This window comes from Anthonomus grandis, chromosome 7 (assembly GCF_022605725.1).
Source record: "Anthonomus grandis grandis chromosome 7, icAntGran1.3, whole genome shotgun sequence".
Lineage (NCBI taxonomy): Eukaryota > Metazoa > Arthropoda > Insecta > Coleoptera > Curculionidae > Anthonomus > Anthonomus grandis.
In genome coordinates, this window is record NC_065552.1 from 416,414 (window position 1) to 441,961 (window position 25,548).

General features: G+C 30.9%; 2 protein-coding genes across 2 annotated transcripts in view; one reads left to right on the forward strand and one right to left on the reverse strand.

Annotated features, from left to right (window-relative positions):
- Window positions 1–6,922: 6,922 nt before the first annotated feature.
- On the forward strand, window positions 6,923–17,585 carry LOC126738273 (cuticle protein 3-like). The gene is made up of 5 exons (XM_050443518.1): window positions 6,923–7,053; window positions 14,023–14,255; window positions 16,579–16,685; window positions 16,740–16,906; window positions 17,248–17,585. Exons 1-5 carry the CDS (start codon window positions 6,928–6,930, stop codon window positions 17,338–17,340), a joined length of 726 nt encoding a protein of 241 aa, XP_050299475.1. The 5' UTR covers window positions 6,923–6,927; the 3' UTR covers window positions 17,341–17,585.
- Window positions 17,586–19,887: 2,302 nt separating this feature from the next.
- The window catches only part of LOC126738263 (SNF-related serine/threonine-protein kinase), a 34,349-nt gene continuing 28,688 nt past the window's right edge, over window positions 19,888–25,548 (reverse strand). The window contains exon 15 of the mRNA XM_050443506.1: window positions 19,888–25,504. Coding sequence (XP_050299463.1) covers window positions 25,300–25,504 — 205 coding nt within the window. The 3' untranslated portion in view covers window positions 19,888–25,299. The remainder of the gene's footprint in view (window positions 25,505–25,548) is intronic.

Below are 25,548 nucleotides of genomic sequence, written 5' to 3' on the forward strand. Positions count from 1 at the left end.
CTAATGAATTCCGGATAGGGATTTATTGCGCAAACTTGCTTATATTGAGTCCCTCTATAACTCCTCCAAGTTTATCCCACTAATTATAAAACCTCCTGTATATATTTTTTAAAGCCTAGTACAGAAACATTACTTTATCTAAATGAAGAAAGATTATGGTTCTTCTGATTAGAAAAAAACATCAGTAACTTTCTATATCTTTTTAAAAAGGCTTATTCTGAAGCTCTCGGAGTTGTTTCGAGTAGTTAACAGATATAAGGTCTTGAAGTACATGTAAAACATAATGCTTTACCTACCTAAGTGACAGGGAAAATAAATCTCTTTCTGTTTTACTGATAAACTGATCAAAAAAAAAACTATGTTTTCAATCTAACTGTTTCCAACAACTCCTATATCTAAGCCCTCTGTTTTTTTTTTGGAGGCGTTTCAGGGACAGAAATGAAAGGGGCATTTTGAATTCGTTAAAAGTTGAGGTATACAAGAAATCTTTTCTTTTTTACGCAGTTGATAGATCATAATGATTTAAAAACATATAAAGGTGAAATTTTAAGCCAACTACCCAGGTGACCAATTTTTGTAACGGGGATATCACAAATATAAAACCCATAATACAAAATGTCCTATTTCACAGTGTTCCTTATTAAAGAACACTATACTATCTGTTTTGTCAATTTTTTTTTAATTTTATATAAAATAGCATATTGTCAATCGAATTGTAATGGATTTAGTGCGTTTTTTTCATGATTATAGAAAATCATAGTTTCATATTTAATTTGGTAAGGATATGTATTTTTGTTCTATGCAAACGATGGATTTGCAGCAAAATCATGAAAATGTGACCGTTTACTAATCTTATACGTACATACTTATACCAAGATAGCTCCGAATAGTAGTAATAAGTAGATGACAAGACGTCCGATTCCTTATTTAAAGTGAAACATCCTGTATATTTTATTTTTGTATAGTATACTCTATTCAATATATGAGCCGCTCAGAGGAAAAGTGGTATATGTCAGTATTTTTTAATTTTTGAATTATACCATTAATTATGTTTCTACTGGTCTAATATATTCAGTCGAAAACTGGTATAAGTCAAAATTTTAACTTAGCTAACATAAGAGCTTCCTAACGTTATTCCTCTCAACATAATGGATTCGTTCGCTGGAATAGTGGTATAAGTCAAGGCACCACGCTGTTCTGATGTCTTGTTTAGTCAGATTTTTTTAGTGTTATGGTACGTAGTGTATAGATCAGTTACTGTAGCTAAGAAAAAAGATATGATAGAACTTCTTCAGTGGATTCCCCCGATTCAGCATCAGTTCTTCCTGGACTTACTGACAAAAGAAGATGCTGTTGACAGAGGTCCATTATCCGATTTTGATGAAGATTAATTTGTTTAATAACTTATTCTTACTACCCTTGCTGTAAGTTTAGTCTGTAAGATAAGACGTAGTAGTAATGTTTTGCTCTTCAAGCTCTATATTTTTTGAACACTTTTATCAGTAATAGATATCATAGTAAACATACTACAGCTATTATTTTTCTTTGGTTTATCAGTTTTGTGAAATCTGGTTAATTTTTACGAGGAAAAGTGATATAACTCTCCAAGTTATACCACTTTTCCGCTATGTTTTTGAAAATAACTTACTGGAAGAATGACATTGGGCGGCAAAAATGTAATTAATGGGCGCAATCAGTAAAAATGTTTACTATATGAAATTTTAGTACAGGGTTATTATAAATATGTACAAAAAAGTAAAGAATGTGTTACTCTGATTTTTTAATTCATCCAGATGCAAAATATTAATTTTCTAAATTTCTACTTTAAGGGAGTGAGACCACTTTTTCGCTGAACGGCTCATATGTACAGGACTTTGTGTATAATATCCGATATCCAAAGTTACGCGACGTAATAAAAAAAATCCTTGCATAACCAGAAGTAATATCTTGATGGAGATATTTTTGCAGACTTACTACTTTTCATATTAGGACACTGTAAAAAATATTTTCTTATTAATATACCGATCATTATTAATTATTCTTATTAATATTTTTAAATACTTCCATCTACACTTGTTTAATCACTATTCTTACCACTAACTTAAATAGTTCCCTTAATTTTTTTATCAACTTTCTTTATATGTTCAAAAAATTTTAAAAACATAGAATGTATGAATTGGTTTTAACCCCTTATTGCTGTAGTGTTGCCTGAACACTAGCTGAAATTTTCTGGTTTCTTATAAATTGTTCTGAAATTAATTTTAATTAAAATTAAATGTATTTCCTAATTCCTATAAAGCACAATTTATCCTAATATCTATATGAATTCTAAGTTCTTGCACTAAGCGATTTAAAAAACATTACAACTTTACAAATTTGTATGCAAAACCTTAACAATGAGACGAATATTTCATATGTTTCATACGTGAAAACAGGTATTAACTAGCCTGAAAGGGGATACAGAAAAAGAGCAATAATTGCCTGAATTAAAAAGAAAAATTAACTGGAACGAGAGCAAAAGTCTAGAAGAAATTACAGTTACCTCAACGACCTGAAAGAAAATCATAAAATACATTAACCATATAAAACGAGAAAAACAAGTTTTAGGCTAGCCGCATATTGAACGTAGGGCAGCAGAGCACAGCACAGCCGGCACAGCAGAGGAAAACTATTCCTCTGCTCTGCCTCTGCGACGAGCGCATATTGAACGTAGAACCTTTGCATGTCGTAGCTATTTGTCTTTTTTTGTTAGGTATATATTTACCTATATTGTCATATAAAGAGCATAATTAAATTGACGGTACCTATTAGTTATTAGAATTAAATATGTCTACAGAAGACGAACTTTGTTTAGATTCAGAATCGGATTCGGAAATCGAGAATATTCTGTTGTGTTTCTATTTAAAACGACGAAAAAAGTGTTTAGGTGAAAGTACTCATTTAAAAAAAAGAAGAACGCACGGAGAATTTAATCTCTTAAGTGATTTAAGTGACGTTCAAATTAAACAATATTTTCGTGTAACCAGGCTTCAGTTTCAAGAAATCCATGACGTAGTTAAAGAAAATATTCAAGGGATTTGCTGCAATGCACTACAACTTATTGACACTGAAATGAAACTGGCAGTTTGTTTAAGGTAAGTATTTTAATTGGCAAGTACTACTAAGAAAAATCAAAAGTGCGAAAATAATTGGACGCAGTTTGCTGTTTAGATGGCGATTTTCCCGCACGAGTTCAATTAGGAGTTCCATTTTTTTACAACAAAAGTTGTCACTCTGCAGAGAAAACTGTGCACACTCCACAACCGACAGAGGCCGGGCAGAGTACTCTGTTACTATGTCGCGCATGCCTCGCCTCTGCTACGTTCAATATGCGGCGTTTAATTTAATTGCGTGTGTTACAAAATCCTCTGCTGCCCTAGGCTGTGCTGTGCTCTGCTGCCCTACGTTCAATATGCGGCTAGCCAGGCCTGAAACAAGCTCTCTATAATTGTCACAGTTTTTTTTTTGTATTTTCTTTACTCTTTATGGCCTTCCTTCTATTCAACTTTTTTGCCAACAGTTCCTTCATTTCTAGTTTTAAATAAAGTTTTAAGATTTTCCCTAATGTTTCTTTCTACACCCTCTGACAATCTCAACTACATTTATATAATTAAAGCTTAAAGGTACAGTTATTACTATTAATAACGATCTAACAGTTTGCTGCTCAACTTATTGCGATTTTATTTGAAAATTTTGCAACTTTTTGTTTGTTTTTTACGCAAAAAACATATCATTATTTCATTTCGATAAAGCGTTCCGTTTACCAAAAAATTAACTTTGAAAATAGCTTTAATTTGCGTAAGTATGTTTACTGATGAAAATTAAGTACTCCGCATTTCCATAAAAAAAACAGGTTTATATAAATATTTATATTTTTATTAGACTACGATGCACTCGTAGAAGAATTCTTGGTTTGAACCGTTTGAAATCCTTCCTCGATTCTTTGTAACTAAGAACATCAATATTGGGCCAGAATAAACGAGCTGTTTTATGTTTTATGTGTCTCTATAAGTAAAAATCAAGACGGTTTAGGTCGGGAGACCGTGCCCAACTAGCATTTTTGGCAACAGCTACGTAATCCCGACTATAAAAAATACTTTAAAGTTGTGGTTACTAGTCGCGGGAACCGTTTAGGCATCGTTCTGTTACCACTTTTTTACCAAAATTGGGAATGATTTTGCTGTAGCAAATACGTAATTCTATCGTCCCGGGAACTTCTTTTTAACGTCCCATAGTGGTTTTCGGGATGTCATAAAGTAGTAATTGTGCAGTGCTAGTTAATAAGAAGTTACCGAGACAATGTTATGCAAACATTTTGATTCTCTTTCTTTGTCAACTCAAATAACTTTATATGTCCGTCTTTATTCTAAGTGATGGCGTTGTATCGGGGTTAATCTACTTCATATTGTATTTAATATAGATATTATCGCTTACCGGAGTGGAAAAATGTAAACGAAACAAAATTTTACTCTTAAACATAGGCAATATAGGACGAAAATAAAGAACGCCTCATTAAAATAATGACTTTTAGCAAAAAAATATACCAAGTCTAAATATTTAAATTTAATTTTTTAAAGAAGGTAGATAATTTTTTTCACTCCTCTTTACTCCTATGAATATAAGAAGTCTATAATTTAATAAAAATTGCATAAAATGTAAAAGTATTCCGATGTTAGCAAATTCACAAAATCGTGCAATACCTTTTCACAAAATGGAGTCAAATAATTAAAAAAAATATGGCGAATTGTTGTTAGAGTTACCAAGAAGTTTCTTTTGTTACTTCAAAGTAAAAATGACTTAGGAATAAGTAAATTATTTAAAAAAATGCTACTATAAAGTATATTTTACTGCATAGTAGAAATAATTACTTAAAGGTAATTTGCTTTAATAGCCAAGGTGGTAATAATTACTTTAAAGAAGAAATAAGTGTAACTATTTCGGTCTTGTTACTGATAATATTACTTCAAAGTGTATTAATGCGTGGTAGAAATATTCTATGCGTAAAATATTTTCTACTTTATAGTAACGACGTTATAAAGGTAATTAGGTCAGGTTGCTAAGCGGTATCAGCTACCATCAGAGTTACCGCAAAGTAATAATTACTATATAGTCAAGTATTAATTAAACTTATAAGATATTTTTTTGGTACCAGTTACCGATTTATTACCGATTTATTACTTGAATAAAGTAATATAGTCAAACAATGTTGTAGCCGTAACTAAAATTGCTAGTTGGGTGGTGGTCATGTCTCTGGCCACCACGTCCACCGAACCCCCATGACGTATACAACACTGGGTAAGCATTATTTAACTGGTTTCTAGAGATAATGCTAAAATATGGGGAAGCCCCGTACGTCGTGTATAAACCACATTTGTGCTCGTAATAGAAGTGAAAGATTTTCTAATAGTGGCGGTAATTTATTTTGCAAAAATAATGTCTAGGTTAATTTCTCCATTTAGCCGCTGCGGTAAAAAAAACCGATCCTAATAATATCGATAACTCCCGCCCACACATTTAAAGAAAACTGCTCTCTGTATCGTAGATTGGGGATTCTCATCTGCCCATACATGGTTGTTATGGAAATTAAAAATTCCATTTCTTGTAAAGCCGGCCTCGTCGGTAAATAATTTTTTTGTTCGAAATTTTCAACATTAAGGCGCTGTTTTTCGAGCCAATTACAAAATTGAATAGGTAGTGCAAAGTCTCGCTCTTCCAATGCAATATGATAAGGGTGCAATAACATGTCGTGCAAAATTCACCATAGAGTTAACTTAGAGGCCCCTTCGATGATTTGCGATGATACGTGTGCTTAAAAATGGATCTGCTTCAATACAATCTACCACTCGTTCTTCCAACACTACAATTCTGGCCTTTCTTGGTCGCCCAACAACTTCAATTTTTCCTAAATTAACCTCTTTCCCTTAAATTACGACCAGGAAATGCCTCGTCATACAATCGTCTTGCTTCCATACAATGACCAAAAGCCCTTCCGTACATAATATAAATATCAACTTGTTCTTCATACGTAATATTCATTTTGCATTTTAAACTTAGTATACACCAAGTCAACAAAGGCGATTCTTATTAACTAACACCAAAATAAATATTGTAAGGTATTAAACGCATTCTTCTGTCCATGATAGTAAAAAAGGTTTGTATGGAAGATATTTACGATACACGATCTGAAATTAGGCACTGAACTTCAGCTAGTAGTGTCTTACATTACTTGTACTGGCAGGTGTCTGAAGAGCCTTTTAGGACAAATACCTTAAATATCTGTATTTTTTTACTTTGTCTTGGACTTGTATTATTATTATTATTATTATTCACTCCTATTAGCACGAATTTAATATAACTTCCCGTGTATCAATATTCCCATGTAGGTATATACTTATATGTATATGATTTAAGAGACATTATTTAACGTTCTAGTGTCAAAAAAATTAAATGAAATCTGTGATTTATAACGTCTTTAGTGTATTTAAATTATGTTTTTTTCTAGCTAGGTAGGTGCTTTTTATTGTTCACTTGTTATGCTTACTTTTAGTCTGTGTCAATTTCACTATAGTTTTAGTGCTTATATGTATACATATTTATGTTTTTTTGTTGTACATTTACCTTTACCTACAGTATAAGAAAATTTTATAATAGCATAAGTGAATAAATAAAAACAACATTGGAAGGCAAAACTACAATCAATCAAATAACAGTTTTATATACTGCCATCAATATTCTGAAATCCGTCTAAGAAATAAGAGAAAAAAATTTAAAGAATTTCTTGGGCACGAGTTACATAAACGCGTGCGCACGATCAATGCGATCGCTTGATATTTGAAAGATGTTACAATTTTTTTTTTGGACAGTTGTAATCGGGGGGGCGTACCATATATGGGGGGGATTTATATAAACAAAATGACCCGGGACTGTCGACGGCATAGGTCGAACCTCTCGAGTGATCTCTGTGTAATTTCATTACCGACTTGTAAATTCCTTTTCTGCAAGATGAAGGTTTTGGTAAGTCTGTCTATCCGTTATTATTATGTTTTGTTATACTTTCACTATTGTTTTGAGGTATCGAGATCAGATTTACCAGTAGATACGAAAGATGTTTATTTTTTTTGCATAAAAAGTTTGTTACATAAACGCGATTTTTTTTTAATATTTAGTTGTTCGTTTTTTTGGTAGTTTTTCACTTACCAGGACTCAATAATTGTCTAATTTTAAATGAGGTACACCTTATATTTTTTCATATTTAAATAAAAAATGTTATTTTAAAAACAGTGGTACCTCCCTTGTCACTTTTTGACATAAAGCCTCAAAGTAAATTAATATTTCTGTGAATAAGATAGAAATGTAAAATTTGTCGTCAAGTAACCACTTGTATTGCCTGAAAAGAAAAACGAAAATTCAAATACACTGCTTGACAAAGCTTAATTGTACAAAGTTCTCAATGCCTCAAAAAATAAACTGCTCGACGAAAAAATAAATTTCCTTAATATTCTTTCAAAAGGTTTTTTTTAATGAATTTTTGAATGAATTGAATCCCAATTACCTGGACAAAATAAATTTGAAATATTTATTTCTCTTGAATGTATCGGACAGTTGAAGTGATTTTTCATAAAATCGAGTCAGTCATTGAGTTATTTAAAAAGTGCCCTGAGTGCTGAATTTGCTGACGAATAGTGTATACTAGTACAGGATTGTTCACAACCAAAGGGTTATAGAGTACTGGGTAAAAAAATTGGGATTATCAGAGGCGTTCCATAAGTATGTTTTAAAATTATTTTAATGATTGACAGGGTATTTGAAAGTGCATAAACATGTCGAAGTGATGTATTTTTTAATGGTATTTATTATTTGATTTTTGAAATCTACGGTGTAAATAAAGATGGGTTTTTGTCGAGGATTACCCAGGCTAAACTTTAAAGTTTTCGAAATGTTTTATGAAAATAGTGAGACAATTTTAATAAAAAATTCCTTAACATGTGTTTTTTATTTTTTCTTAAATATTTGCACTAAATTATTAATTTTTAAATTTCATTAATTTGTAAAAAAAATACTATTTTATATAGGACGTTCAAGAATTAGGTTTAAATTATTACAGTTTTTACAAGGTATTAAGTTGCTTAATTTAAATGGAATAACCTGTAATCTGTATCACCAATAAATGTGATAATGAATTTTATAAGGTCTTCCTATACCTTCCAAGCCTTTTAATTGTTTTTTTTAAATATCAATATTTAAAATGCCGATTTTTTTAAACTAAAAACATAATATTGCATGTTTTTATTTTCTTGTAATTTTTTTATTGTTTTATTAATTTTTTGTATGTAAAAGTAACTAAGTTATGGCGGGTAACCAAGTTTAAGTTTAAATAGTTATTACTTTTAATGTAATAATATTACATTAATTATTTATAATAATATTACAGCTGCCGAATACGTAGTGACTTTCCATACGAAGAAAGCTGTCTATATGTTTTTTAACATGATTTGTTGCTATTTCGGATGTAATATTGGCACAAATTTTTCCTTTTCGGCCATCAGTACCAATATAAGCCACGTTTTTTCAAAGCAAGGTCAATAATTTGAAAACTTATGCTAAAAGTTGCATAAACAAATTTTAAGCAAACTCGCACATTAGAGCCTTGTTCATCAGGTAATGAATATACGCGTGATTTAGTTTTTGTGATATTGCTTTCGGGTTTTTGTTTCCTGTGACGTTGAATGCTATTTTCTGAGACCAACGAGCATAAGCGTGCTTTTTGACGATCGGCATCAGCAAGTCCCCAATACTATTGATGCAAAATTTGCTGTCTCTCCAAAGATATCTTATCAGAACATTTGAATCTGCACCTTGAGCAATTGATGTAGCTTGGCTTTTTTTCTGGCATAACGATATTTTTTCTAGTTTGATAGCTCTTACCAGACATTCTTTTTATTTTTCGTTCGTTTCTTTTCCATGTATCTGGTTCTGCTTTCCTTTTCCGTGTTTTTTTAACATCAGGTACCAAAACTTCTCTGGATGTTGTTGGTTGTGGAGGTATTTCTATAGGATTTGTTTCACCATCTTCATCATTGTCACTTGTTGACTCGTTTTCTACTTCCTCTTCTAGGACATATTCCTCAGTAAAGTAAATGAACTTTCACTCGGTATTTTATTAGTGAGTAAGTCTTTATCATTCTCGGTTTCAATTGTATTCATTGTATACTTGAACATAAAAATTGTTTTTTAAATAAGTCCATTAATTCTTTTGGAAAAACTCAGCTTGCTACCTAACAAACATACCCTACTCAACGAGAAATATGTTTTTAATATTCACGATTTCACATAAATGAGAATTTATTGCTCTATCAAATGACTTAATAAAATATGCCATATAATTATCCACTTAGGTCTATATTTCCGGTAAAATCGGTAAAGTCTTGTTTATTATGTAAAATATGACAGAACAATATGAACTATTCTAATTTTGCAATTTTTACTTAAAAACGAATGAATGGTCAATAATTTCGTTGTTACCCGGCATATATTTCAACTTTGAAGTAATTTATAGATATCTTATCTATGATAACGGACGTTCATTTGAAATTTAATCAAAGATTACTGTGATTGTGAAAATAGCAAAAAAGACAACGTTATACGTTAAATAATTCGACGTGATGACCCACAAGACCGCCCAGATCTAAACCCACTTGATCGAAGATGGAAAGTGGTTTGTGCTCGTGCCTCCTTACGTAATATACAATATAAGCGAAGATTCCAAAGGTTATACCTACAGAAAGAAATTAAATTGCCGGTTTTATTCAAGAACAGAATAAGGCCAATCTATTGTAATAAAATGCGTGCGCGAGTACATAAAATGAACGTCTCGATTAAATAATATTATTAACCGGGAAATGTTATTACTTTCCCATTGGTTCATAATACAATATAAATGGGTTTTTGGTACATCTCAACATCAAATGATTGTTTACCTACTCACACTTAATGGTTAAATAATTTTGCATTAACGCAAATGTTTATGGCTTGTGATGTAAGTTGAAAAGGTCATACATTTCTGCTATAAAATTGTGAAATTTTTTGACTGCTCTACCGGGCGTTAATTATAAACAAATTAGCAAGCGTTTAAAAATTTTTAATAATTCTATCACAGATTTTTGGATAAAGACGCGTTAAACTGTTTTTATGGTCATTTTAGATTTAACTGCGTAACTTTAATTCGGGACGCCTAGTATATGTGAATAAGCTGGTCGCGTTACTTCATGTCAACAAGCCCAAAAAATCAACTTTCACTAATCTTATCTTATTCTGTCAATATGTCCATGAAGCTTTTAATGGGAAATCCCATGTTAATGATTATCTGATTATAGGCAAAGCGTTTGATAAAGTGAGACAGTGTACAATCATGAAATCTTAGAGGCTTAGATATATCTCTTTCTATTACTTGCCTTATTCAGTCTTATTTCAGTTGTAGGTTTCAATATGTTAAAATTAAAAGTTTCAAGTCCGGGTCTGAAAAATAAAATAAGTAAATAAAGAATAAATGCCGAACAGATATTGCACAATTATACGGATGCATAAGGGACATGAATTTTAAAGCACAATTTATTAAATGCATAAGAAATTTACGGTTATTTGGTTATTCAACTTCTTTAACTAAACAAAAATTATGGATATAAAGAGTTGAGTAATATTTGTTCGAATTTTTTATACTGAATGTCTTTATTAGTTTTTTCAATTTGAGAGTTTAGCAACAGAAGTCAATCGATCGACAAACAGGATTAGCAGTGAAGTTTTTGAATTCTAGTTCATTCAATATTAAATACAAGGTATCCAAGAAGGGTATCAGCAATGTGATGTTTACATAAACCACCATACTTCTATGATCATTTATTTATGGAAAATTAATGTATAGTCAACGGAAATTTATGAACCAAAAACAATGTTGTCTAAATGGTGTCCGTTGCGCTGTATGCACTCTTCAAATCGAGAACGAAGATTATTGATAACCCGTCCACACATTTCCCTTGATATTAATCTTATTTGCTCCTGGATATTTTGCTTTAATTGATTTGTAGATTGATTTCTATCAGCTGGATTATTCTCGTAGACCTTATTTTTGAGGTAACCCCATAAGAAATAATCAAGTGGCGACCGGTCCGGGCTCCTAGGAGGCCAGTTAATATTGCCTCTTCTTGAAATGACTTATTGGGAATAATTGTTGAACAGCTTCAATTGCCCGATTTGACGTATGTCAAGTCGCACCATTCTGCTGAAACCAGGTTTCTAAATTAAAACCTTGAAACTGTCGGAGAGATAGTGCAAGAAAATCTTGTAAGATTGCACAATACCGCTCGGTATTAACGGTAAGTGCCCGTCCATTTTGATCTTCAAAAAAATACGGCCCAATTATGTCATCAGCAGACATAGCAGCCCATACGACCGCTTTGGGGCTATTCAGTGGATGTTCGTGTTTTCTGCGAGGATTAACTTCAGACCAGTATCTGCAATTTTGCTTATTCACGTGGCCATTTATACGAAAATTAGCCTCATCACTAAATAAAATGTTATTGAAATCGACGAATCGTTCCATCATTTCATTGACAAATTCTAACCGTGTATTGTAATCCCTCGGTTTTAATTCCTGCACTAACTGTATCTTATATGCATGCAGATGCAAGTCTTTGGTCAAAATGTTATGTAAAGATGATCTTTTGAGAGTAGTCGTCTGACTTCGCTTCCGTACAGATGAGGCTGGATTCTCTCTGACTGATTGACGTACTCGTTCGATGTTTTATGCACTTCTTACGATTCGTGGGCGGCCTGGATTATGAATTTTCACTGTGGATCCAGTAGCTTCAAACATTCTGATCCATTTTCTAATAACATCAGGGCTAGGTGATAATTAAATATCATGTAATTGGTAATGAGCGCGATATATAAAAAAGCGCGTTGCTCTTCGATAAAAGGCTCCATTGCAATTGAAATTCTTTGAACCCGTTTACATTTTGACTCCCACCCATAGAGTAATTAAAAGTATAATATTCATTTCCCACCGTAAGTGGCGGCGTTGTCACGTCTGAGATTAAATGCACAAATTAAGTGCTGATACCCTATTTGGACACCTTGTATAACAAGATAAAGATTTTTTTAATTTTCTTAAAATTGACAGTTGTCAAGTGAGATCAATTAGTTGGCATTGGGATAACAATGAGATTTGTTACTCCCAATTAGCTGAATTAACTGAGGGAACTGTGAGTAGTTATCAATTTTGTCATTGAAAATGAAAATTTTTTTAATCTTTTCACAAATTTTATTATCATTCCAGTTTCCTCAATTGTAAGAACTATAAAAACGTATTACCCATTTTTTCAGTGTGTATTACGTGTTTTTAATTTTGAACGAGTTTTTTAGTTGATCGTCCATACCTTTTATACGCTCTGACTTGCAATATTAAAAATGCAAAGGGATTATTGACCACAGGAGGGAGAAAGTAAACTCAAAGTCCAAGTCTCATAAATCAAGTGTCTATTTAAAGGTTACGCGTTTCGCCGCGTTAGGGCATCATCAGACCCAAAATTAAATTATACGGAACAGAACGCTAATTAACAGAAAAGACATACCTATCGAAATACAAAAACCACACACTGACTCACACTAACTACAACAAACAATTTTTTTTTTAAATTTAGGTTAGTGTGAGTCAGTGTGTGGTTTTTGTATTTAGATAGGTATGTCTTTTCTGTTAATTAGCGTTCTGTTCCTTATCATTTAATTTTGGGTCTGATGATGCCCTATTGCGGCGAAACGCATAACCTTTAATAGACACTTGATTTATGAGACTTGGACTTTGAGTTTACTTTTTTCCCTCCTTTGGGTGATTATTTTGACGATTTCAAGTGTTTCCTTCAGATTCAATCTGTGAATGCAAGATGAATTTTGAGATGTTGCGACCCTGTGCGAATTAAATAGCTTTAGATTAAATGTTGTATGTCATTCACCCTAAATACTAGTCCCATAATTTTTAATTATACCTTTAATGGTGAACAACTTTAAAGAGTATCCCAGCAGAAGGACCTAGAAGTAATTTTCAACCCGACTCTTTCATTTTCTAAACACATTTTATCTAAAGTAGAAAATATGTAAATAGTGAGTCTCCATCTTTTTGGTAGCTTAGTTTTGCCAATCTTGGAATCAAGAACAAAATAGATCTTAGTCTTCTTAATCAGGTTGCTTTTTGCTTTAAACAAAATTAACACTCGCCATCCATTAGTATTTTATCGGGCTTATCCACGAATCAACCTTTAGAAAAATTCTCCCATTTATAAACTTTGTGAATAAACTGATCAGTAATGTATTGGGTATTTGTTATTATAATTCTTTAGTGTGGGTAATTTCTGCGTTATTATGCACATTGTGTATTTATTTTTATTATTTATTTCAGTACTTTTTATGGTATATTAAGTTAGTCGTTATCAAGTGGCCTTGTAGCTGTTGGTACTTCTAACAAATAAATAAATAATGTTTTTGATAGAAAGTGACATTGAAGCAACTATTTGATGTACATTGAAATTTAATGTGTTCAGTGTATGGGCATTAATTATAGGATACTCGGTATGCAGATATACTTTTTTTTAAATATTTACTAGTTATTCGTGGTATTTCACATCTCCTATTATTAGCAATAGGATGGATGGGAGGCGCAGGCGAGTTCGAAAATATGCAATTTCACGATTTATGCAAACTGGCTCCTTAACCTTTCAGCGGTGAAGAAATGTCGCTTATTAGTTATTCGACCTTGGCAATTGATATATTCAAATCGATAATGGCAAATAACTCATTTGGTTAATCATAAGTCTTTATGGTCTGCTGGCACCGGATCTTATGTAATCGAGACATCCCAGACATTCTTGTGAATAACTTCTTATAGTTAAGTGATGAAATTGAGTTTTATTTTCTAAAAATGTCCATATCTTTTAGATAGTGCTCAGTATCACTATTGGCGTTTGCCTCGCTCAAAGAAGACCAGTACCTCAAGGTTTCCAAGCCGAATACTCAGAGGACCAACAACCGCAAGCAGCTCAAGCGTCCTCTCAACAGTACCAACAAGAACCACAATCGAGACAAAATGAAAGACAACGAGAACCCACCACCCCCATTCCGATCATCAGGTTCGATAAGGAGCAAGGGAATGACGGCTCATACAAAACGGCGTAAGTAAGCTCCATCAATCGATCAATATATGTTTTTATTGTCATAAAAGTAAATTTGTTAACACAGCTGTAAAAAGAGAGAATACATATACCCAAAAACATTTGTATAATTCTATTCAATGTAAAACTGAAATAAAATTAATGACACAACAAATTAGGTAAAATGACATGATTGCTATATTCATATTTTTAATTTCTTGAGAACCAGGCAAACAGTTTGCATTATAAATAAGGAAGGAAAGGTTAGGATTTTATGAGTGATAAACAGCTGTCTGCAAAACTCTCTCATACTCACATTACACATTCTGTTGCTAGATAAAGACTCTATTAAATAAGTATATTCATATATTGCAGAACCACAAATTGTACCTTAAAGAATGAGATTCAATTAAAAAGAAATATTTCTTGCCACCACAAAAACAACCTCTCCTGCTACCACTTTAAGAGCATAACAATTTGCTGATATTTTGCGACATAACTGTTTGATATGACTGTCAAATTTTCGTTAATTGTCAATAAATAAACCTAAGAATTTATTTTCGTCTAAGTTGTTCAGAATCCGATTTTGGAAAAACACATTCATAATAACACTAGTTTTTTTAATATTTAAATACACCATTCCCAAGTAACACACTTTGGTTGAACTTCAACTATAAATATCGGATAAAATGTCCGCGCTGAGAAATTTAATATTATGTTTATGTTCTATTCACGTTTAGCAAGAAGGTTTATTATATGTTATTAATATACAATTATTATTTCAGAAAAGTTTTTTGCATTTTTTAAAAATAAATTTTATTTTTTTAAATCCTTGTTTTGAACAAATTTATATTCTTGAGTTTTTTTATTTGCATATCGTATTTGATATAATTATTGTTTCATACACGTTAATGCAATTACTATTTTTGTCCTGATTTCTTTGTGTACTTGTTGATGATTGTATAGTGTAATATTTCATTATTACACTATAAGATATATACGTGTTTGGAAAATATCTCGTAACTTACACAGTGGCATATATGTGATATTTGGTTTATTTTATCACATATTTGAGGTGTGATGATAGAGTGTAAAGACTAGCTACGTAAATCCCTTATAAATTTTTTTGAAGTGCCGAAATTTTCTCTCTTAATCTTAAAAGAAACTGAATTTTTACTTATTTGCTATAAAAAATGACACAACTACTGTAATTTTCATAGCGATACCCCTTTATTTCAAGAGTTTTTTCACGTTTTACTCGAAAATCTTAGGGTTATGTGGGAAAGGGGAATTTTTTTCTCAGGCAAGTATTTTCTGCAAAAAAAACGTTTTTTATTATCATACCCTTACCCACCCCACACAATTTACCAGTAAGAAATGGTTTAAAAAAATCATTTTTTCCAAAATAATACGCATGAATAATTGATTTCGTCGCTAATATTTATTCTAATAACACAGGTAAGGATTACCTGTTAACGATTAATTTTATTGATTATTTTTGTACAATTAATTTAATAACACTGTTTATTTAAATTTCATATAATTTTATACCTAAATATTTAGTATAAAAACAGTGTTATTAGATTGAATAATATGTATGAAAAACAGTGATTTTTCAGAAGTATTTCATCAAATTCAGTAAAAAAGAGAAGGTAAGAGATACCAAGCTTCGGTACCTCTTACTTTCTTCACGTATTTATAGAGAGGTACGTGACATATAACTAGAGCATGTATCACTGAACGAATGGACTCTTTATTATGTACAACTCTGTTCACTACCTCTTCCATATCTTCTTACGCTTCCTCATCCTAATTATTAAAGTATTTAGACCCTCCTTAATTTGAAAACGTAATTTTACAACGTTTTATCAACCTGTGTGTTTGATGACTTTTTCAGGTAATATGTCGAGAACCTCACAGCTCGGTTTACAAAATGACACTGAGAAAACTCTTCGGATTTATGACCTGTTATAAATCCTGAATCTTCTAATCTAAGCAGTAACAAGTAATATGAGATTAAAGGGATTATTAAATGTTTCTATTGTAAAGGGATTATAGTTTAGAAGACCGAGTATAAATTGCTTAATCACTAAAATCTTTGGTCCGTATAATATCTTAAAAAGCACAAGGGTTCAATTCAGTTACAGTTTAATGTTGATCTGTTTGGCACGACTTTAAATAAATTCAAATCTGTTCTTCCAGATATAATGAAATTCTACCAGTTAGTGAGTTTGATCCTTTTGTTTAAATTTATTGTATTATTTATTATCTGTAAATATTTCAAATAACTGTTTTATTCTTAGGATTTTTGTTTTGTTAAACAATAAAAGTTGAAATTTTATAGTTGGGAAACTGGCAACAATATTTTCTCACAAGAAGAAGGTTACTTAAAGGAACTGGGACCCGATCCACAGGAAGAGGGAGCCATTCTGAACGCCCAAGTACAACAAGGTGAACAGATCAATTTGAAAATTTTAAAGTTGCTTAACATTGAGTTTGTTTCAGGCTCCTACTCCTATACAGCTCCGGACGGTCAAATTATCACGGTAAATTACGTAGCTGACGAAAAAGGTTTCCATGCCTCCGGAGACCATTTGCCAACTCCGCCACCAGTTAGTGCCGAAGTACAGAAGGGATTGGACTTGATTTATGCCGGAATTAAGGCTCAGGCGGTAAGAATTTTTAATTTTAAAGTACACGCTTCAAAAGAAAAATGTATATAACAGAAAGTACTAAAACCAGAATAATGAAATTGATATTGAAATATTCTGGAACCATTGTTAAAAACTTGTAATGATTTGGGGACAAAATATTGAAGGGCAAACACTGAAGATGTTTGGAGCTCGGATAACTCCAATAAAAAGTGTATATCTCAAGAAACTACTAAACTTAGTTTAATGAAATAAACATTGAGATAGTCATAGTATTTCTCTATAGACCTTGTTAATAAATCTTGAAAGAACTTTTGGAGATATCAAGATTTTAATGTTATACCTCTTTTAATTTTTTATAGGAAGCAGCAGAAAGAGAAGCGAAAGAAAACCCCCAGGGCTTGAAAAACCAAAACCAAATCGACCAAGATTTCAACGGCAAATATAGACAATAAATCAATATAATAATCGATTGTAATTAATTACTCGAGAAATATCGCAAAAAAAAACTGCCATGAATTTGTAAAAACTGTATTAAATAGATGAAACGACTGATGATTTTAGATTATATTTAATATGCTTCCAGTTCAAACAGCACAAAATTGAAATTGTCACACAAGTAGTTATATAGCGTAGTTTGTAGTTACATAAATAAGTTGAATATTTATATAAGTTTTTAATAAATCGTGTAATTTGGTTATAGGGAGTTTTATTTATTCGGTTTAAAGCATACTAAATCATCCGGTTTTTTAATAAAATTATAAATTGATTGCCTGAACTCTGCGATTTGCTTTGTTTGACTCGTATAAGGTACATAAATCCGACTTAATGACTCTACTTGAGCTGAATAGGTACTGAAGGTTTAAAAAAAACAACAATTTTTTGAAACAACTCGTATACGATATATTTCTATATAATTTTTTTTTATTATCTTAAGCTAGAAGATATATTATGGTACACAGCTATTGCACACATTTGGTTTTATATAAGGAGTAAAATCGATCGGACTTTATACAAGAAATAAAATATATATAGTTACGTACACAACCTAAAACACACTTTTTTTTTGATTAAACATTTAAGATCTTAAATAGTTTTATGCCCTAAATTGGGTGCATCGTCCAGCATAATTTGTTTGTGCTTGAAGCTGATAAAAAACATTAATAATAATAATAATAGTAAATTCTACAAGAGCCGGATTAGTAAGGATCCGCTTATAAAATAATCGCTCTATAACTTTAAAACTATAGTTTTAAAATTATAAATAATTGTCTAAGAAAAGTAGAAATCAGTCTTCCAAGTTACAAATTAACGTAGTTCAAAGCGCACTTACAGAGTCAATATATGTTCCACTATATGTGAGTATTTCAGGAAATAACCAGACAGATGGTGAAATTAAGTATATTTATATTTTTGCGCTTTAATGAGAAAACAACGTGTCTAAGACTAAAACAGTGAAAACCAAAACGTATTCGGGCAACAACATTTATAACAATTAATTACAATATATTGTTAACGTTAATTTACCTAATTTCTAGTTTAATTAATTAACTAATACTTCTAATATTATTAATCTAAGAGTTCTTTTTTTGATTATTTGGTTATAGTACATAGAGTGGCATTTGCTTAATTTTCACGTTCAAACAGTAAATAAAAATGCAGTTTTATTTTTTAACTCCGTTAATACGAGATAGTTCAGGCTAGTTCTAATTATTCAAACAGGATTCATTGGGATAACTGTCTTTTTAATCCCATTCCAACAGTACACAAATAAAATATTAAAATAGAGGTTCGTATGTTTTTTTCCATAGAATTGAATGGTCTAATGTAAAGTTTTTTTAATTTTTAGTAGCTGTCAACAATTATTGAAGATTTAATTGCTTAGTTTTTCTTTAAATAGTGGGTATATATAGGGTAATTGACGACCGATGGTACGTTAGCCGTATATAAAAAATGCCGCTTATATAGAAAAATGGAAACACCTTTGATTTTTTAAATAGAACATCCTATATATTTTTAGATATTTTGATTATTGATAGCCTGATTCAATCAGCATTATATAGGGTTGTCAAAATTTAAATTAAAAATTTTTCATTTGCTAAAGTGGGGAAAGGTTCAGGTTTTTTTAAATGCAATACCCTGGATTTTATTTTATATTCTAATTGATCGTTAAAATACCTCTAATTTAATATAACATATTCTCGTACCTAGCCGGGTTTAGAAACAAATACTTATTTTCGTGAAATTTGATCGTTTTAAATATTTTTATATGTAAATTACTTACTTTACTTTAAGAAAAAAAAAAGATGTTTAAATGAATCGTTTTTTCATTTCAAAAATTTATAAATAGTTCATAACTCAAACACCAGTAAAAATGAAATTTTAAAAAGTTGTATAAAAATTCCTGGAACAATTAAACTATACACCTATTACAGCGTTTTATCCAAAAATCAACAAGACTTTGAGAATCAAATTTTTTAGAAAAGTTGTTTTTTTTTTTAATTTAACAAGTCTCCATATCTCAAAAACAAATAAATAAAATTTCTATACGTAGTCCTGGAATTAGTTGATTGAACATTGGACGTATTTCAGTATTTAATAAAAAAGGTTGAGGTTTTGAGAAAAAAATTTGTTTTTGAAAAATTTGACAAATTGCCCGTAACTCAAAAACCAGTAGGAATAAAAAACTTTTATACATATTCCAGAAACTAAATTGACAGCATTTTCTAAAAAATTCACAGAATTTTGAAAAAAAAAAATTATTGGAACAGTCGATTTTTTTCCAAAAATTTCACAAAATACCTATAACTCGAAAACTAGTAAATATAAAATTCAGAAAATCTCTACACATATTCCTGGAATAATTTGACTAGACACCTATTTCAGGAGTTTTCAAAAAATTAACAGGGTTTGGAGAAAAAATTTTTTTTTGGAGAAATCGATTTTTTTTAAAAATTTCACAAAAAGCCATAATTCAAAAACCAGTAGGATTAAAATTCTGAAAATTTTTACACATATTCTGGAAACAATTTCACTGCAACCTCTTTCGGTGTTTTTCACAAATATACAGGATTTTGAAAAAAAAATCCATTTATTGGAGAAGGTAATTTTTTGTCAAAGATTTCGCAAAAATACCCATATTTCAAAAAACAGTGGAAATAAAATTTTGAAAATTACTTTACATATTCCTGGAATAATTTGACTACACACCTATTTCAGGTTTTTTCAAAAAATTAATAGGGTTTCGAGAAAAATATATTTTTGGAAAATATCAAAAAATAACAAAACAGTTGTACTTATGATGTAAGTGAAGTTAGCAAATAGGAATGCATCTCGATTATAAAAACCGTTTCTCAAGAGTACCTCTGCAAGAGGCACTTTTAAGTGATACATCCTCAAGAAAAAGCAACAAAAAAGGAAACAAAATAACAAGAAAACTAAAAAAAAATACCCTACTAATATTTCTTCGATACTTTTTGATAGTAAGAGCTTGAAAAAAAAAATACAATTTATTTATATTTATGTACACAGGGCAGGGGTAGGCAGCGACTGAATCAGGGAAGCGCAGGAGAGGAAACACATCCAATATATATGAATATAAATAATATGATACAGGTATATCTTGTTAAATGCGAAACGAAGATGTAAGTGAAGACTCGACCCAGTACAGCTACATGAATATGACACAACCTGAATGAAAAGAGACTGGAAAAAAGTCCTATTTACATTCATTTCAATACATATTTAATTATGAGGCATCATACTGTGACTGCATAAGCATATTTCTTATGTACTTCTTATACTTATAAAGAGAATAATTTTTAACACAATGAGGCAAATTGTTCCACAAATGAATTGCAACGTAACTAAATGATTTTTTGAAAAGCTGCTGTTGTATGCTGAGGAACCCTAAAAATAATAAACCGTCTGGTATTATGGTTGTGTTCATGCATATTGAAGAGTTTTCTTAGATATGGTGGGTTTCCCGACTTTAAAATTCTGTATATGAAAGAGTACATGTAATATTTGCGTCTATTTGACATTGAAAGAATAAAATTATTGTTAAGATATGGGGTAATATGACTTAAAGGAAAAACGCATACATGAATTCTGCACTTTTTGAATAGAAGATGAGACTGCCGAAGTAATTGCATCATTGTAGATTACATCGCCATAATCAAACAATGATAATATTAAAGAGTTGCACAAAAAATACTTGGTTTCACTCGGTAAGTGACGCTTTAGATTATTTAAATATTTTAAGCGCATATAAGCAGTGGCAATTTTTTTGTTTATTTGGGCTAAAAAAGAAAAAGTATTATCAAAAATAATACCCAAATTCTTTGCATCATTAACCACCGGTACTACTGTATTGCCTATTTTAACCACGTATTAAGAAATATGTTATTTCTACTGGATCCTAGAAATAAGAGACACGAAGGGTTTAGTTTCAAATTAATAGAGATCCCTGGGATACCCCCCAGTGGTAACAGGAATAAATTCAGATTTTGAATATAAGGGATGAGAATCAATCTCCACGCATTGAAACCTGCTGGCCAGGCCTTGCTGAGATCCTTCAGCAAGGCAATAGAAGTATTAGACAAAACAAAGAAATTTAATTTAGCTAGCAGCATATCATGTTTTAGAGTGTCAAATGCCTTACCTAAGTCCAGCAAACATACGGCTGTTACTTGCTTCTGTTCTTCATAGTGCCTGATATCATTCATAAGATTTACCAGACAAGTAGATGTACTAAAATGTTTCCTAAGCCCGGATTGACATTCAGGTATAATTTTATAGGAATTTGAAAATGCAGTAATTTGATTATCAATGTGTCTCTCTAGAACCTTAGACAAAACTGGTAAAATACTAATAGGGCGTAGATCTTTAGCTTCTTTAGGGTTTAAGACTTTTGCAAATGGTTTAATGATAGCCTTTTTCCACAAGTCTGAAAATTGATTTTCTAAGATGCAGGAATTAATAATATTGAGTAGCGGTTTGCTAGAAAATGGAAAACAAGCAACAACATCTCTTATTGCTATTCCATCATGACCTACTCAATTAGTACCAATATAATACCAAATAATGCCAAGGTTTTGACAAAAGAAAATTCTGGAAAGGTCTCATCTTCTCAAAAACCAGTTAAAATAAAATCTTGAGAATTTCTACACTTATTCCTAAGATAATTTAATTAGGCGCCTATTTTAACATTTATTTAAAAAATGTACAGATTTTTAAAGAAAAAAAATTTTTTTGGAGGGGTGAATTTTATTTTTTCGAAATGTCATAAAACACCCATAAACCAAAATAATTTAACTACACGCCTGTTTAAGCGTTTTTCAAAAAGTTACCAAAGTGTTGTAATGTGCTGGAATGTGTTGAATTAAATAAAAGGTATTTTAACAATTTATTAGAAAATAAAATTAAATAAAATATAGGATAGGTTCTATTAAAAAAAAAATTGCTTTCCGCCATTTTAGTAAATGAAAAATTTTAATTTAATTTTCAACGACCCTCTATAATGCTGATTAAATCAGTCTATAACAAGTTAATCAAAATGATCTCTTAAAGTGATGTTTATAATTTGAGCTTTTTAGAAGAATTAAAGGTAGAATTTAAGGCAGATATTCATAATACATATAGACATTATAATCAGCCAATACTATGATATTCTAACGTTTTTTTTCACTATAATGTTATTAAAACGTATTAACTCTTGTAAGGAATTGAAAATATCCTAAACGAAAGCAAACTTGTTTAAATGAAAAGGTAATTGCTGAAATTGGGTATTTTTCATTTTGATATGAACCTTAAATGTCTAATTAACCCCATCTTTTCGATTTAAACTGATACAATACCAACCATGTCTATGTAGAATGTCCGTTTTAAATTCTCATGTTAAAATAGATCTTGCCTTAGTTGAGATAAAGAGACAAAAATGGACCTAAAATTCTGTGCTATAATAAGCTTAAATCAAATTTCCCTTTAAAAATCCCCATTTTGTCCAACCGACTCTATGTACCGGAGCATATTATCTACACGACTAAACCCTAAGAATTACATCACGCTGGAAATGAAAAAATTGAACCTGATGATGATTTTAAAAAAGCCGAAAAGGGAATATACAGTTCTTGTTTATGGATGATTATAAAAGATTACGTTGAGCTCGAAAAGTATGAGTAAGTTACGTTCTCTCTCTTAACCCAGTCTTATCAACAACTATTAGGGGGATACAGACATTTTTTTAATGCAAATCATACCTGAAATGATTGTACAGTATGTCCTATTTTGGGAGTACAATTCTAACTGCCCTTTTAAAGTAAAATAGTTTGTAAAGATTCAAACTATCGCTGTAAAGTCGGACCATTAGGAATATACTTGTGAAATAAAAAGCAAAATATTCTCGACGAAGCATATTTTAGATTTAATTCGTTTTTTTTTAAATCCAGAAATATTGGCATTTTTAGGAAGGCATATCTAAGAATTACACTACAAATTTTAGCACAATAGCACAAAATTCTATTAAGATTCTGCTACCACTATCCAAAAATGCCATAATTTCGTAACTAATTTATTATATTAACTATAAAACAATATAGAGACTTTTTTTGAAATTCAAAGATTGAGGATCTTCTTGCACTATAGTACTTACACTTTGATCTATAATATTACCCATAAAAGTGAAACTTCATTGGCACTCTCTAACTCAGAAGTTTAGTTGTATCTTTAATAGTAAGGGAGATATTTTGCAACCAAAATGGGACATAACACCTTTTTGGAGGGACTTTAATTTTCCAAAAAAATGTTCAATATATTCCAAAAATTCATACTTTTTTATTTCTCAAAAACGGTTAAATCATAAAACCGCATGATTCGCATTAAAAAGCAATTTGTATCTCAAGGGCGCATTGAACCTTTCAGTCCGTTTTCATAGGTTACGTCGATATGATAAGTTTGAAAATGAAATTGTTTTATAAAAATATCTAGTCTACCTCCTAAATCACGAAATGGCATTAAAACATGGAATCGACTTCTTGGTTTAATCAGAGTTGATGCATTTTTTTATTTATACTATTTAGTTTATTTATTGTGTCACTTTTTTCGAGTCTACATTCTTAAAAGTCAAGAAATGCTGAACTTTTTGGAAAATCTTCTAAAACATAAATGTGGCTAATGATACAAGTGATTTTTCTTGGAAACTATTGACTTATTGAGGAATATGTCAGTCAGATATGACGTTCCTATCTATAACAGCAAAAAAAGCTGGTTTTTTAACAAAAATCGAAAGAAATCTGTCAATGCACACAAAATTGATGTTATATAATGCCATTGCACTCCCACATTTGCAATTTGGCTCAACATCGCTGTTCAATTTACTCCAATACAGCATTAACCAATTAGACATAATCCAAAACAGAGCTATGAGACTGATTTTAAAATGTAATCGTAATACTACGTGAAATTTATGTTAACGGTCCTAAATATGCTTTCTGTCAACCAAAGAATTATGTTTAGTGTCTATTTGTTTATTTTTAAGTTAAAACAATATTTTTTTACTTATTTACATCTATGATAAATTAAGAGTTTTTGAAGATATACATAATTATGGTACCACTAAATATGGAACCAGTAATAATTTACCACAGTTCAAGAGGCTTTTAAGCGAATGTATTTTAGATAGGTTGTAATTTTTGTTCATTTTATCTAATTTTAATATGTGTGTGTGTGTGTCTTATTTTTTATCTTTACATTGCGTGTCTTACGTTATTTTATTTATACAATTTTTATCTTTTTTTATTAGTACAGGTTTAGGTTTAGATATTAGTGTTCCCTTTACAAACAATTCAGAACTTTTAGTTTTGTTCTCATATTTAAGTGGCCTTTATACTTGTTATAATTCTTATGTATATTTATTTGTAGCCTTGATGTTTAATAAATATTTATTATTATTAAAATTATGCGGTTTTTTTGAATATAAACTCAAAAATATTGATAAAGAAGTAAAATTTTGATTTTCCGCAAGAATTATTGATTTCTCGGGTTTTTTATTGATCCCAGTTATTCTGAACACCAAGAAAATCACGAGGTTTTTTGCAAATCATTTAAAATGATAATTTCCAGATGCCCACTTGCCATTCCGTAATCTAATACCCCCAACATTTTCATCAAATAACCCACTTTCAAACTTACTTACTCCCTATGAAAACAGACCATATTAATTAGTCTTAAAGATGTTTGTCTACTGGTTTGGCACATAAGACCACCGGTACAACGGCCCTTTTAATCCCGAATTCTACTCGATAAATGAAGAGGAATGACGATAGCAGATCTAAACGATACTAAAAATTAATCTAGAATTAACCGTGGCGGGAGGGGGGCGAGATGATAACAAGGATAACGCCACCACGTGGCGGTCAACAGAAGCTGCACTTGGCCGTTTGTTCCAGATGGATCGCGCACATCCCGGTCAGTTCGTTGCAGACGTTGTTCAGTTGTACGACGGTCGCCGATTTCCTGCGTTGCTGCTGCTGCTCGTTTTTGTTGTTTTGGCTCTTGTTCTTGTTGTTCTCCTCGATGCCCAAACTGTTACGGAATACGCTCACGGCTCTCTGACGACACCTGACGGATAAAATATTACTTTAATAAATTTCTTTATTAACTTA